At 37.0% G+C, this 14,391-nt stretch overlaps 1 protein-coding gene across 1 annotated transcript in view; it reads right to left on the reverse strand.

Annotated features, from left to right (window-relative positions):
• The window catches only part of SHANK2 (SH3 and multiple ankyrin repeat domains 2), a gene marked incomplete at its 3' end in the record, with an annotated part of 271,702 nt that overhangs the window by 170,174 nt on the left and 87,137 nt on the right, over positions 1-14,391 (reverse strand). The window contains 1 exon segment of the mRNA XM_080345299.1: positions 5,020-5,133. Within this exon segment, the coding sequence (XP_080201425.1) occupies positions 5,020-5,133 (114 nt within the window).

Genomic DNA, 14,391 nt, shown 5'->3' on the forward strand with positions numbered 1-14,391 from the left:
GGGAAGAAAACTTTCAGATCCAATACGTGCCAAGACACTTGTGCACAGAGAACAGAACAGCCACTGGTACAGCTGGGGCTCCTCAATTCACAGGCAAAGTCTGGGAAAGTGTTGTGCTGATTATATAAAAGGATGGTGGAAATGAGGAATAAATCTGGTTTTATTGATAGCACAAAATGTTAAAAACCAAAAATGCAGAATAAAGAAAATTCTCTAGTTAAGAAATAGCAGTCTGTGTAGCAACGCATTCATTTTATTAACACAACTTTGACTTGTTTGGTAACTTCTGAAATCCAGAGGGAATGTCAGATAAGGAACGCTGCAATTTCTGTTTATAACATCCATGTATGATTACATAGGTAAAAAGAAATGGGAAAGAGAACCATATGAATCTGCCACTATATTTTTCAAGTTGCTTGAAATCTATGAAGAAGCTATATCAAACATTTAAGTACAGGTATTTTGGGAGAGAAATCCCAGCTTAGATGCTCAGTAGTGTCTGCTCGGAGCACCAGTGACACTAGAGGTCAGCATGGGCGCATCTACATCAGCACTTTAGTCAGGAATATTCAGCCAGGAATACACTTTTTATTAATAAGTGCCGCCTGCTCTGCTGCAGCCACAGGACTGAGCAGACATGAGTCTGCAAATTGGACTTTTTCATGGAAAAAGGAGTTCTTGAACAACCGCCAATGGTCACTCAAGCCACGTGGCCGGATGAGATCTAGTCTGAAATAAACTGGAACTCAAGAAAAGGCCAAGAGTTGAAAGACAGCAAGAAAGAATCACTAAAAGACATGCTGAGTCTGCCTGCACTTCAGTATCATTCGTAAAATCTAAGAGGTCTTCAGGCACATCAGTAGGACAATAATCAGTAAAGACAGGATGTAATTAAAGGTAATCTCTACCTAGAAAAATAAATGAATACTTTTCATCTCAGATATGAACAACCGGATAATCTGTATCTCTGAATTCTAACAGGCATGGAGTACAAAATCACAAGTCTAACAGAAAGCGTTTTTATAGTAAATCTCTCAAGTCGGAGTAATAACCTATGATGGAAAAAAAAGCAAATGGAAATACCTAAACTTAAATAGAAGGAAGAAAACTACATCTTCCCTTGGTGGGACAGCTGGTTTTACGGACAATAGATTCTTCTGTGCTTCATTTGCTATTGGAAGGTATTAGGTAGGAATTCTTACTATTTTAAGCAGGAAAGTGAATTTTAAGGGAAGAATAAACTGGTAAAATGAAAAGTCTTGGGTTTTTTATAGATAGAAAATGTAAATAAAGCTATGTCACATAACATATTCTCAGTGGATGCAAGCTACGGCTGCCAGAGATCCAAGACAACCTGTGATTCCCTGCAGCACCAACAGCACTTGGCTAATAAATCCTTCTAAGATGTCTCTTAACCAAAGGGAGTACCTCACATTTGCATAGATTTTAGTTAAATTGGATTTTATATGAATGAAGTTTCTCCTGTGCAGAACTTTCTTCAATCTACCAAGATCATTTTAGGAAACAAACAAACAAACCAAACCCCAAACACAACACAGCATATTTTCACAGATTTAGGAATACAAATAAATTTTAGAATGGAATTGGTTCATTACTGAATAACATAGGAAAAAGAAGAAATATGTACCATTTGTATTCTGTGTTTGTACAGGGAAAAAGTGAGATGCCTCAACCCCATCTGAAAGAATACTCTCAGTCTAAGAATAATTCTGGAGAATGTTAAAAACTGGCTAGTAAGGCAATACTTTTTAAAACGAGATGGTACGAAGGTTTTGTGGCTAAGAATGTTTTAAAAGCAGGCAAAAGAACTTTGCAGAGTACTGATAACGATTTTCTTTGTCATTATTCTCTTTTCATTAGATCTCGAAATGTCAAGGAAACTTCTTGAGAGGGAAAGGCGGCGGGTCCTGTGCCAGTGCTATTAAAGGGCAAATGAGACAACCTGGATAATTAAAAGCCTGTAAGCCTGGCATCAATCCTAGCAAAAAAATGGCATAATTCCTACAAGGCTCGATTAATGAAGGATTAAAGAAGGGATATAGAATTAATGCCAGTCAACGCGATTTTTTTTTGGAAAACAGAACTTGCCAAGCTAGCGTGATGTCTTTGAAGAGATCCCAGGAGCCAGGTGCTGCTCTGGGCTGCCCGCTTCCACCCGCCAGTCGGGATGGCAATGAAAGTTCCCTGGAACTTGTCTTACAAGTGAGATTATACATCAGCATGACACGAAACACCTGCCCGCCGGTTTTACTGGGCACATCGTGTTTAATTGTGGTTTGGGTTTTTCCAAGAACTATTTCTCTTTCTTTCAGTCACGGCACGCAAACGACACGCTGCTATTAAACATAATTATTCAAACTTAACAGCAAAGAGAAGCTGTTTGAAGAAACGTTCCTCAGTCTTATTTGTAGGAAAGAACTGTGGTGCTGGTCTGAAAAAGGCTGACTTTGAGATTCATTCCCTACACATTATGATGATTTGCTTTCTAAATCATTATCATAAGAAGTTTTGCTGCTTTGCAAAGTCCATGATGCAAATTCTTGCAACTCGCACAAGTTTGTGATGTTTCTCAGTTGATGTTCTTTCAGCCATCCCAGCAGACCTAATTTAATTTCTAATCATTTCACCATGCTTAACACATTTTTGCATCTGTCCTCAGAGGAAGTACTGGCAGATTTTTGCTTATAAAGCTCTCCTCTTTCATTTCCATTGGTTCCCATGCAAAGGGAATGAAGCTAACTGCACAGAGCTACTCCATCATCAGCTGCTTTCAGTCTATACCACATTTCAATAATAATATGGCGCTTACTCTGGATTACATGTATCTCATACTCATACCTCCAACATCTATTGCATTACAGAGAGAAGCACTTGTGCCTTCTGGGTGCAGGTCATTTTGCAAGACAGCCACTCAAAGGCATAGAAAATGTGCCAATTTTGTGTTTTTTAAATTAAATTTTAATGTTTTTTGGAGTGGAAGAATGGTATATTTAAAGTCTCTAGCTATGTTGACATTATTATGCACACTATACTATAAACAAATAGGAAAACAATCAGAAAGACAACAGTATGGAAAAGGTATAAATTGGAGCAAATGCTCTGGTGTTTTGGCAGACACAAGGCATAAGTTTTTTGTAATTTCACGTCAGATAATGTGTAAGATGTTTCTGTTGATATTCTTTCAACACCTGCAGCTTTGGTAATCCTTTTGCTTTTCTTGTGACAATGTTTTTTCTTAATTTTCATTTTCCTTTGAATGATCAAAGAAATTTTTGCTCAAAACCAATCTTGTTCTATATTAAAGCTATCATATCATATACTGAATTTTCTTTCTACAGTATTTCTTGAAAACGTCTTTAAGGATTTTTGACACACAAGTTTGATTACCTTCTCTTCGGAACCACTTTATATATCTAAAGAAGGTGCAAAACTCCTTTCACGTTTTAGAACTTTCCTTAATGCCCCTTCCCGGAATTTTTGTCAGATTTGAAGACAACTTCAATGGAGCTCAAATTTAATGCAGAATTGCCATGATAGACCCAATAAAAGTGTTAGTGATGACTTACATAAACTGCATCTTTCTGAAGTCTTTCAATCAAGTGCCCATGAGGTTTTACTAAAGGATCTTCAGAACAGTTCACATGTGGCTCTTCACCAGCTTATGTTCCACATTGACAGAATTTATTCAGCTTCCATAATGTTGCCAACAGATGAAGTTACACTGGAATTGCAACTTGTTATTCTCTCTTTACATCCAGTATTTGAGAACAGCACTGTTCCTAGATTTGCCAATTCCAACCTCAATCTTCTTATTGTTTAATATTCCTCCGTCTTCAATTTCTGATTTGTTCTTAAGCCCTTTGAAGAGCTGCATAACTATTCTCTCTCTATTCTCAGAGGCTAAATCCATTCCCTCCAAATACTAGATCTGGTTTTGCCTCCTTTTCTTTTTCTCTTTCAAAAGGGAAATAGAAAAGCAAGTATATCCTTTTCACACCGATGAAATCAAAATTATTATAAAACCTAATAAATATTTCCAAATCCTTACTACTCTGGAACTATTCTCTTGTCCAGTGCACTCTATTTCATTCTTTCATGTTTATACACTGGGTATATATAACAAAAGAACACTATACCTGTGCAGCTTATAAAGACATACATAAAAGAATAATGTTCATGAATGAATGATACAATGCAGAAATTTTAGTATATTGTCTGTGCAATGCCAGAGGAGATCCAAACCACGTCAACAGTTAATTTAAAATTGCATACACTCCTGGAGAACATTAATTATGTTCTCAGAGTTCATTTATAATGAGGTTTTAATTAGAGAGGATGTCCTCATATCTTAATTCTTAAAAGCGGTGAAATTATGAGATGGTAGGTAATTCTTAAAATAAGAGGCTTCAAAGTACATTTCTTTTATTATACCAGAACTGCAAAGACTCTTTGCTTATAGTCACTTTTGTTGTACTTACCCGCGGCAGCACAAGGATATGATAAAGGAGGATTCTATTTCCTCACTATCAGCAAGGATGTAAATGGGACACCCCACTAATGGACTCCTCCTCTAAAATTTAGGAAAAGGTCAACAGCGGGATCTTTACTGCTGTGAACAAGAGCTGAATGCATTGTATGACCACCTCAGATCAGGAGATGACTGGCCAGTTTTTCTTCTTTATTTGTCTAATTAACCATTCTCCTATACTGCCCGAAAATAAAATGCAGCATAATGCTTTACAGAACATCTGCAAACAGCTCTGTGTAAACGATTTTGCAATACTTCAGAGCACAGTCCCTCACGAGAAAGACTGTTTGTTTGGAGAGCATCCAGCAAAATCTGATCAATAAACCCAGCTTTCTATTTTAATGCGGCAGTTTCTAGTATTGCACAAACGTGCTGCTGTACAACACGTTAGTGTCTGGGCTGCCTCTCTGCTTGGACAGATACATCACATTTGTCATTATTAAGATTGAACAGGAACTTGATCCGATTACCTGGTTTGCTTTCATTTGGTTTACACTGAACTTCTTCAACGCACTCTGCAGGAAACCATCCAATATGTCCCCGGGTGCTGCCTTCCCAGAATCCACCTTCACCAATGCTTAAAACTAAATAGAAAAGAGACATAAGAGGCATTAGATCCTTTTTCTCTTATGTAAATACCATGAATAGTTACATAACGCTCTCAGTAATAATTTAATATCACGTTGGTAAAAGCAAACGTCGTACAATAACTTGAAATATTGGTACCTCTAAATGGGCATAGAGAAAACTTTAAATGTGACCCTCTCTGATCAGTCTTCAGAACCTCTTCCCAAATTTATTTCTCTCACAAGTTTTCTTGGCCCTCACATAATTCTTTCAGTTTTCAGTTTTCTCATTGCTGCTTTTATCAAGTATAAAGGCATGGTCGTACTACCTTGCCTGTTCAAATGAAGCTGAACCCATTGTAAAATCGAACTCACACTAAAACTGAGTTTCAATAATACGTATTTTGATAGCTCGTATGTTTTATAATTCCTAGGGAAACAAGCTATTTTATTTAGAGTGTAGCTCCAGAGATTTGTAATGTAGGTCGAGTAATGTGATTTAACAGTTTGAGTGCAGAGCAAACACTTGAATATCCCACAGGTGTGACACACAATACCAATCCCTTTTGAAACATTTCAATGATTTTTCTTGTTAAAAGACACAGAGAATAGAGAGGAGAATGATTCACCAACAGGAGAAAAGCTTTATCTGTAGTTTTAATTACCTTGATATTAATCATAGAATCATAGAATTATTTCGGTTGGAAGAGACCCTCAGGATCATCGTGTCCAACCACAATCTAATCTTAAGGCTCAACAGGGATTGTGACAAAAGACCGCAGAACAACAATGCATATTTTTACTAGTAACAATTGGAGACTAATTACAATACTGAAAGGACCCTAAATACTTGCCAAGTATTATGTTTAAATTAATTTTATAGAAGTTCCCACAAATCACTGTATGTTTATTTTAAAAGAACATTAATGTACTATTAAAAACACGCTACACATTAACATTGGAACAAAGGTGATTTTATAGAAAAACAAAAATACCATTCGCTCTTCTAAGTAGGTTGACTGGGAATGTAGCTCTCTCAGACAACCCTGCTCCTCCGAGTACATCTGTCCAAAACATGATGTTCGGTGGAGAGGTCCCTGAGCTCCCAAAAATAAGCCCATGGAAGCCGAACAGCCCAGTCCCATCAGCCGCATGCTCAGCCAGCCAAGCTAACGGCCCTGCTGACAATCAAGGCTAATTAGCCCAAGTACATCTCTTTGCTAACATACACATATCGTTTTCTTGACCTGAAATAATCTCTCTGCAGGGTATTTCGGTATGGGAGGGTTATTAACTTGCTCAGAGCTACTTTGATGATCTCCAACACATTCTTTGTGCTGTTAAAACAAACCTTATTTGGTTTAAAATGATAGTCCCTGAGCTTGACTGCAATTCAATTCCGTATGGGTGAAACTGCTGGGACTCACTGGCATTGAATTGGAACCTGACGTGTGCTACTATAGAGTAAGATGAAAATCAAATCAATGACAGGCAAAAAAAAAACCCAATAAAAATACTAAAGAGGTAGTAAGAAGTCTGTAAAATTGCATTTGAAATTAAATGTTTGCCTAGTTTCTCATTAATGCAATCCCAAGGCATTTGTGGTACTACTTACAAAGCACAGATATCTATAAAAATAGATATTTGACAGAAAAATGTTTTTAATATGTCAATTTTAAGTCCTTTAGTGTAGGAAATTCAGAGATACAGATTCCATGAGCTGCATATTTACACATCACTGTCAATAAGAATAATATATTAAGCCCCAGGAAACAGATCCATTATTGCAAAATCCTGCACCTCGATGGATCTCAAATGCTCAATTTACCGAGCACCTTTCTGACATATATGAAGAAATCTATACCTACCCAGGTAGTTATGGGATAATGACGGACAGCACTGACCTTGGAAGACACAAACTCTACAGTGACACTGAAGCTGAACAGAAAATTTGTAGCTATGCCTTTTCTTTCACCTACTGATATTGTTAACACAAGAATAAAATATTTCACCTCTACATTTAGATGCAAGCAAAAATGAAGAAAGTAAATCTGTGCTTTAATGGCAGTAATAAAATAAATAATGCAAAACCTAAAATATTAATAAATATAAATTTGGAGCATAATTAATGAAAAATATGTCAACAAATTCCTGTTGCTCTTGAAAATGTTTAAAGCCTGTGCACATTTACATGCAAAGTCAATCTGATAATTCAATGTTACATGAAACAGAAGCCTATTCATTCATGCAATATATATTGGGTATTCATCAGCTTCCAATATATTTTTAATGATGTAACCTCTGTTCACATAAGAATAAAGTGCATTTTTTATATATGAGACAAGGAAGTAGGAAAACTTGATTAATAACATATACAAATATTATCATTATTGTAGGGTCCTACTGTACATTGATTTAACTTCAAACCGTAAAAGTGAGTCTAAGACTCCAGCTGAAGTAAATTTCAATATGTGAGGCAGGGAACAATTTCTATTGCAAGTAATTAGGGGGTTTTGAGGAGAGTTTTCAGCACTGAATCTCAGTCCTGATTTCACTTCACAAACTGGTAATATCAGGAGAACAAAACTCCTTAGAGATTGAGAAAGACTTCCCCATTCAGTAGTTTATTAATCTGTCAAATCTGCTACTTTGATGCTCCAAATTACACAGATATTTCCATCTCCAAAAAGCATTTGCGCTGTAAGAAAGAAGTTGGATATTTCGCACCCATAGAGTAATTTCATGTGTTTATGGTAGCAGCAGCTGATAAGACATCCAAATCAAGATGGGAAAAGAAATTTGCTTTGTAAGTCCATCTGCGAGCACAAGGCAAAGAGTGATTACTACAGAGAAAAAGCAGTTGCACTTTAGACCATTATTACATGAATTATTAAATATTAGTGATTACTAATAGCAATAGTAAAGAAAAAATACACATAGACCTGCCTGAAGACATAATGTCTACAAAAAAGAGGTAGAAGGAGAAATGAGGAGTTGCCAGAACACAGTCAGCCTTCACAATTCTGTTTCAAGCCTGTCTAGAAATTACAGCTACAAACAAATAATGGTTCTTTTGGATTTACTGTCAAGAAAAAATACCATTATGGGCAGCAAGAAAGGAGGGGAAAGGCTGATGGAACTGCAAGAGGCACGACGATGAGCCAAGAGGCAAATGTGGGGTAGCCAGGGATGTACAGAGACAAATTGTTGATGAGATGGAGGAGAAGCACATATGACCTAATACTCAAAATGTGTAAGTTGAGATCTAGATGATTCTGAACTACCAACAAAATTGAAATAATCTTTTTTAATGTATCTTACCTGGTACCATTAATAAGAAAATCTGTAGGATGACCCAAAGCTATAATAATCTACATATCTGTAAAAATTGGCAACACTTCATGTATTCCAACGCAGATAATTGAGAATTTAAAGGACAAATCAAAAAAATACAATTTATCTTTTGTACCCATGAATGCTTTTTTAGAATGAGGCCTTAATTTCTGTCTTTTCCCTCTTAAAGTAGTGCTTAAGATATACGTTATAATAGATAATTTGGTACCAGCAAGAGATTTTCACATCAACATTTTCCTTTCTGAAGGATGTAACAATGGATAACTTTCCTAAAATTAATAATTAAGCTTTATCATATCAAGTATTTTTTTTTCCATTTTATTTTAGTAAAAACAAAAGATGTGGTTGCTATGGCAAGATCAGGCCAGAGTCTCTTTACACATAACATGAATTACAAAAAGGATCTGATGTTATAAGAGTAAAATTAAGGTTCTAGTAGCATATGAATCCTGATGTGACTCTTCATACCAAAAGTATAGTTTAAAATAAGAATTATGTTCAACTATATGAATAAAACTGTAAATCCAAACTGAACAAATACCAAACAATTGAGAAAAACGAAAACATGCAAAAGCAAGTGCCTATCAGGATCTTATATTTTAATGTCTTTAAATAATTATCCTGAATATCAGTCTAATTCAAGAGAGTATATCAAGAGAGTATATTTTTCCTTCAAATGATGGTGTATTCTATTTCTAAATTCCTTGGGATGTTGAAATTTCAGTAAGGGAGTTCAGGCCACTGTCTTTATAGCTTCTACAGGATGTATCTGAAATGCCTTAGTAATATGCCATTTTCCTAATGAAATGCAAAGGGTTTTCATGTGAGTTTTAACTAAGCAAGATTCAGGGCCCTTCTGAACTCTGGTTTTGTGTCTTGATGTGAAAACCTTCTGGGTTTGCTTTTTTAAAATAGATTTTTATTTTTCAGAGAGTAGAGACCTAACTTCTTTTTCGCAGAAATACTTAAAATTATAATTTAGGCTTTTCTCTTGTAGAAATACCTGTTGTTTTGTGTAAATTTTCAGAACTATCTGCCTTTAGGAAGGAGAGCTTCCAAATGACAGATAATCTATGCAAGAATACGTATTTCAATGATGAAAGCAATTTTGCTTAAAACAGCCCCTGAAGTGATTACAACTTAAAAATGTAAGTTCCTAACCTTGAGCTGTAATGGTGACTTATTTCATAAGTACACATATCAATGTAAGCAAAATTCAATGTTTGGTCTATTTTTGCATACAACTAGGTAAATTGAAAACGAGATTAAGAGACGAGAACTGTGCAGAGCGACAGGTCTCTGTGTCTGAAGTACAACTTGACTCAGATTTACACACAGCAGAACTGAAGGTCAGCACAAGTTACACCTTCAACTTGCTGTCTCTTAAAGAGATATATTTTTCTTCAAATCTGATTTTAGTTGCAATGTTACTCTATTTCTTTACCTACTCCACCTCACTCCTGACAGATATCGCTTCCTTCTTGTGATTAACGATGAGCAGATCTGTCTGTTCTGCCTTTTGGGCAGCCCCTTTCTGGCTTTTCAAATAATTAATCAAGAGGGACTGACATAACTTGAGATCAGTGCAACACAACTAGGGAAGAAGTCATCGTCTATCGCCCCGATGACAACAAAATTAAGGCCTCCAGCATGCAAACAAGTGACTGTGCTCCAGCTGCCATGTAGAAAATGTCCTTGTGCAGTCCACGTGCTATCTGGAGGGAAAACCTTGTGTATCCACATTTAATTATTTTGTATAATTAACCTGAGCAGTCAGATTCAACTGCAGCTCCACAGACACTTTGGCGGAGAAGCAAATTCCGCAGTTCTTTCCCATCTCAGGCTGTGGGACCTAACTGAGAAAATCAAATTAGGGAAATAACATGGACAGAAAATATTCCTGACTTTTAAAACTTACGTTGAACTTCCAGTTTTGCCTCCAAAACAAGAGTGTGATGCAACTGTGGCTTCAAGTCGTTCACCCTTCTGTAATGTAAGTGGCTCTGCTGGTGTAGCTGAAAAGCAACCGTACCTTCCTGTAATTTGGTATTTAATTGTCTGACTTCTATTATTCTAAGTGTCATTCCCTGTGCCTAGTGCAGAATCTCTATGTCCACCCACACTGCAAGCAGAAGGTAAGACTAAGGAACTTTAGGCTCCCAGCCACCATGGTCACAATCAGTGTCAGGCTAGATCCTGACTTAAACCAGCGTTTCGACTTTTATCACCTCTGCTTTCTCAAGAAAGAAACAGTGCAAACAAGCAATGGTCAGGAAAAGGACCTCGGCATGAGAAGATGACAGTGACTATTAACAGAGCAACCACTCACTACATCAAAATCTACAAATACAATAATCTGCACATAATCTTCTAAATCTGAGAAAATAGGGCTCAACTGAAACAGAACTGAATGAGCTGTGCTGTTCAAGGTTTGGCCCTGTATGTTTTTTCTTCATTTTTTAAGTCTTTACCAACAACTTTCTATGAAGATCATCTTTTTCCTGTTATTTGTGTGTCTCTCAAATTGTTTGGAGATAGTGAAGGAGAGAGAAAATAAACAAATCTTCTGCACAGATTTCAATCTTGGACAGAAATTCAAATTGAGCATCAGAAAAACCCATCTGTTTGTAACAATGACCACCATCTCTGTTGAGAAAGGTGCAGAGAGAGTCAAGTTTGCTCTTCTTTCCCAAACTCCAGGTCAGGGGGATGCAGAGGAGAGGCATTAATCTGGGAAGAGGTCTCAAACCAACACAAATCTGGAGCCTGGACTACTGTGTTGGATGATACACCATTCATAGCTCCTCTCTGTCTTCTGGTACTCCCCATATACTGAATATTTCAGGCCAGTCACTGACTACTCAAGGAAAGTTGGTTTTAAGTAGGCAAGAGATAAGACCATGGGGATTTGTGGATGGGTTTATGTCCAAATCACTTTCTTGCAGTCTTGACAGCAAGAGTTCTCCTGCTGACACCGGAGCAAAGTCTTCGTTACAAAACTTTGACTATCAGTTAGAAGTACAACTCTCTCCTGCTCTTCAGATACAAGCAACTTGAAGAAATTAGTTGTGTTATTATCCACGGTGAGTCATAATTATTTATGTTCGGAATTTAAATCAAACCGATCAAGTCAGGAGACAGTAAGGAAGCAAAATAAACCAGTGAAACTGAGTAAGATTAATATTCCATTTCACATTAATTTCATCCTTCATATAAAAGAGCAGCAAAACAATACTTATGAAAACCTCTTAGGTTAAATTTTGCTGCCATACTTATTTACACAAGGTACAAAATGCTCTTGAAGAAACAAAACATCATTTCAGAGGCTCTTCCCTTTCCAGTATTTTATTTACTAATCTAACTAGTGCAAAAGCCTGGGGGACCAACTTTCCTTCTGCCCGCAAGCGCTGTCTGTTGGCAATATCTTCAAGCACAGCAGGGGTTTAATAATCTTTCTTTTTCAAAATGACTTACAAGTAGATTTCGCAAGAAATGAAAATGCTAGCGATATATTTGGATTGCCCTGCTGTCTGAGATCACACTGAAATACAAGTAGTGCTGCAAGGGTCAGTGTTTCTAATGCTGAGAACTACCGACTTTCTGCCTAGAATACATGCTTGAATCACTACTACTGAATTACTATGGTTTCTGTGACCCCAAAGAATGTAGCTGAGAACAGATCTTGGGTGTGGTAAACTCTTTTCAGACTATGCCAGCACAGGAGGCATCTCAGAAGGGTCACGAAAAAGTCTGTTGGAACATATTTGGGATACTGAAATAACTCCCTATTTTTCTAGATACGAAGCACTAGAAAATTTGTTTAATTACAGTAAGACTTAAAGAAATCAAGCATTCTTCAAAACTAGTCCTGCATTCTGTTTACCTTCTAGGTGAGAGAAGCTAGTCATATCAGGGCAGGCAACAAAAATAAGAGAAGAAAGTGAAAATTTACAGTTGGAAGCCACCCATGGACAACCTATACTATGATCTGGGGCCTGACATTGGAAGAAATAACTAGAAATCACATGGTAAATGGAAATGTTATAAAAACACATAGTAAGACAAGAAAAACAAAACAGAGCAGGGTGAGACGTCAAAAGTTCTCAAAGTGTTTCAACCAGGAAACCATGTGGTCTTTTCTTTCCTGGGATAATTCCTATGCATTTCAGGTATAGTTTAATACAACATAGATTCTGATAACAATTCTGATTGTTTTGTTTCTAAGTGACCCAAGATTGTCTGCACCATGTTGACGGATATCCAGATCTGTTACCTTTCCAACACCATACGCCAGCACAGATGTGAATCCAAGGTAACCTTCTCAAGGATGCACGGATACTGCTGGATTGTTTAACCTTCATGAACCAGAAAACTGCTAATTCTTTGATCACAAAGACCTTTGGAGCATTGCATTCCCTTCCTACATCTGAGATTTGTTATAAAGGAGGCCACTTGATTTGCACTGTAAAAATTAAATTTAGCAACACAAAAGCTGATTGAAATACATCTTAAAGATACTTTATATATGTGTGTTTGGTTTGTGGCAGATTTATTGCTGTGGAATTTAGATATAAAATGAAAAAAGAAACAAAATGTGTTAGTGTTTCGGTGGGGAATCAAGCTACCTTTTCTTCATTTTTTTGTGAAAACATAAGATGAGGGTTGTTCTTGTATAAATAAAGATATCACATTTATTTTTACAACAGCCATGGCCCTTCTTTCATGAGTGGCAGACACACAAATGATGTCAGTATGTATGACTAACAACTAAAAATAAAGTGGATATTTTTGTACAGGCTACATAATATCCTATTAATACAAGGCCATTTTGTTTAATTTATATTTTCTTTGGACCTTGCCCATTCACAGCTTTCTCTGAGCAGTTTCCTTGTATCATATACTGTGAACTATTGTTACTCATGCCCTTCTGGCGGTTTTAGAAAGGAAAACAAAAATCTGCCTCATCTTCCTCCTCTGAAAGCACTTTTCATCAAGAGTTTAAGAATTCATCCCTCTCCGTGACCCTTCTAATTCTACCAAGTGAAAAAAGAAAATCCATAAAAACATTTCCCAACTAATCCCTTTCTCTAATATGTTGTTCTGGGGGTTTATCCCTGTAATAAATGCCTTGCTACATCTTTGCTGTGCTTAGTCTCACGGGGCAAACATGTGATTAGCATCTCCCCAGGGTCAGACCGAACATGGATCAGAATAACAAAACACCTTCGAATCCCCAAAACCATCCCAGAAACCAGCACTTCAGCACCAGTGTTTTATACAGAACAGCATAGCTACCAAGCTGGCAGAGGAGAGGGGCGAAGAGAAAGCTTTTCTGCTTCTTAAATGTGAGGTTAAGGTGGTTCCAAAGTGAGGAAAAACTGGATTCCAAGGGGTTTAATGTTGTTTCATTTCTTCCATTCACTGCACACAGTGAGTTGCTAAACCCCAAACACATCTGTGTAACCCCAGAAAATCCAAACTATAGGCTGAATGGATCATGGTCTCACTCAGAAGGTTTTTGAAAGACAAAAATATAGCTGGTACAGAGTGGAAAAAAAGCAGGACCTCCTTAGAGCCAGTAGTTTTGGCACATCGCACAAGAAACACTGAGGATTATAAGAGCTTGTGCTTTTGGATGATGGAGAGGATGCCTATCAGTCTCACACCGGAGTAATTTTTTTTTTACTCTCTAGAAACAATTACATTTAGGCTGGAACAGGGACGCGAATCCAGGTTTAATTGAACCTCGATTTTTGTCACATATGCTAAGTTTGAACGGCTTCCTCAGAACTGTTACACAACGGAGACCTTTTTAAAGCATCACTATCTTTTTACCTGGACTTCCCATTCTCTATGTGACCTTGTTGTGTTCATTCTGACATATTTTCTGTGACAACTGAGGAACCATTGACATTGTAACGG

The sequence above is a fragment of the Nesoenas mayeri genome (assembly GCF_963082525.1).
Source record: "Nesoenas mayeri genome assembly, chromosome: 5".
NCBI classification, from domain to species: Eukaryota; Metazoa; Chordata; class Aves; order Columbiformes; family Columbidae; genus Nesoenas; species Nesoenas mayeri.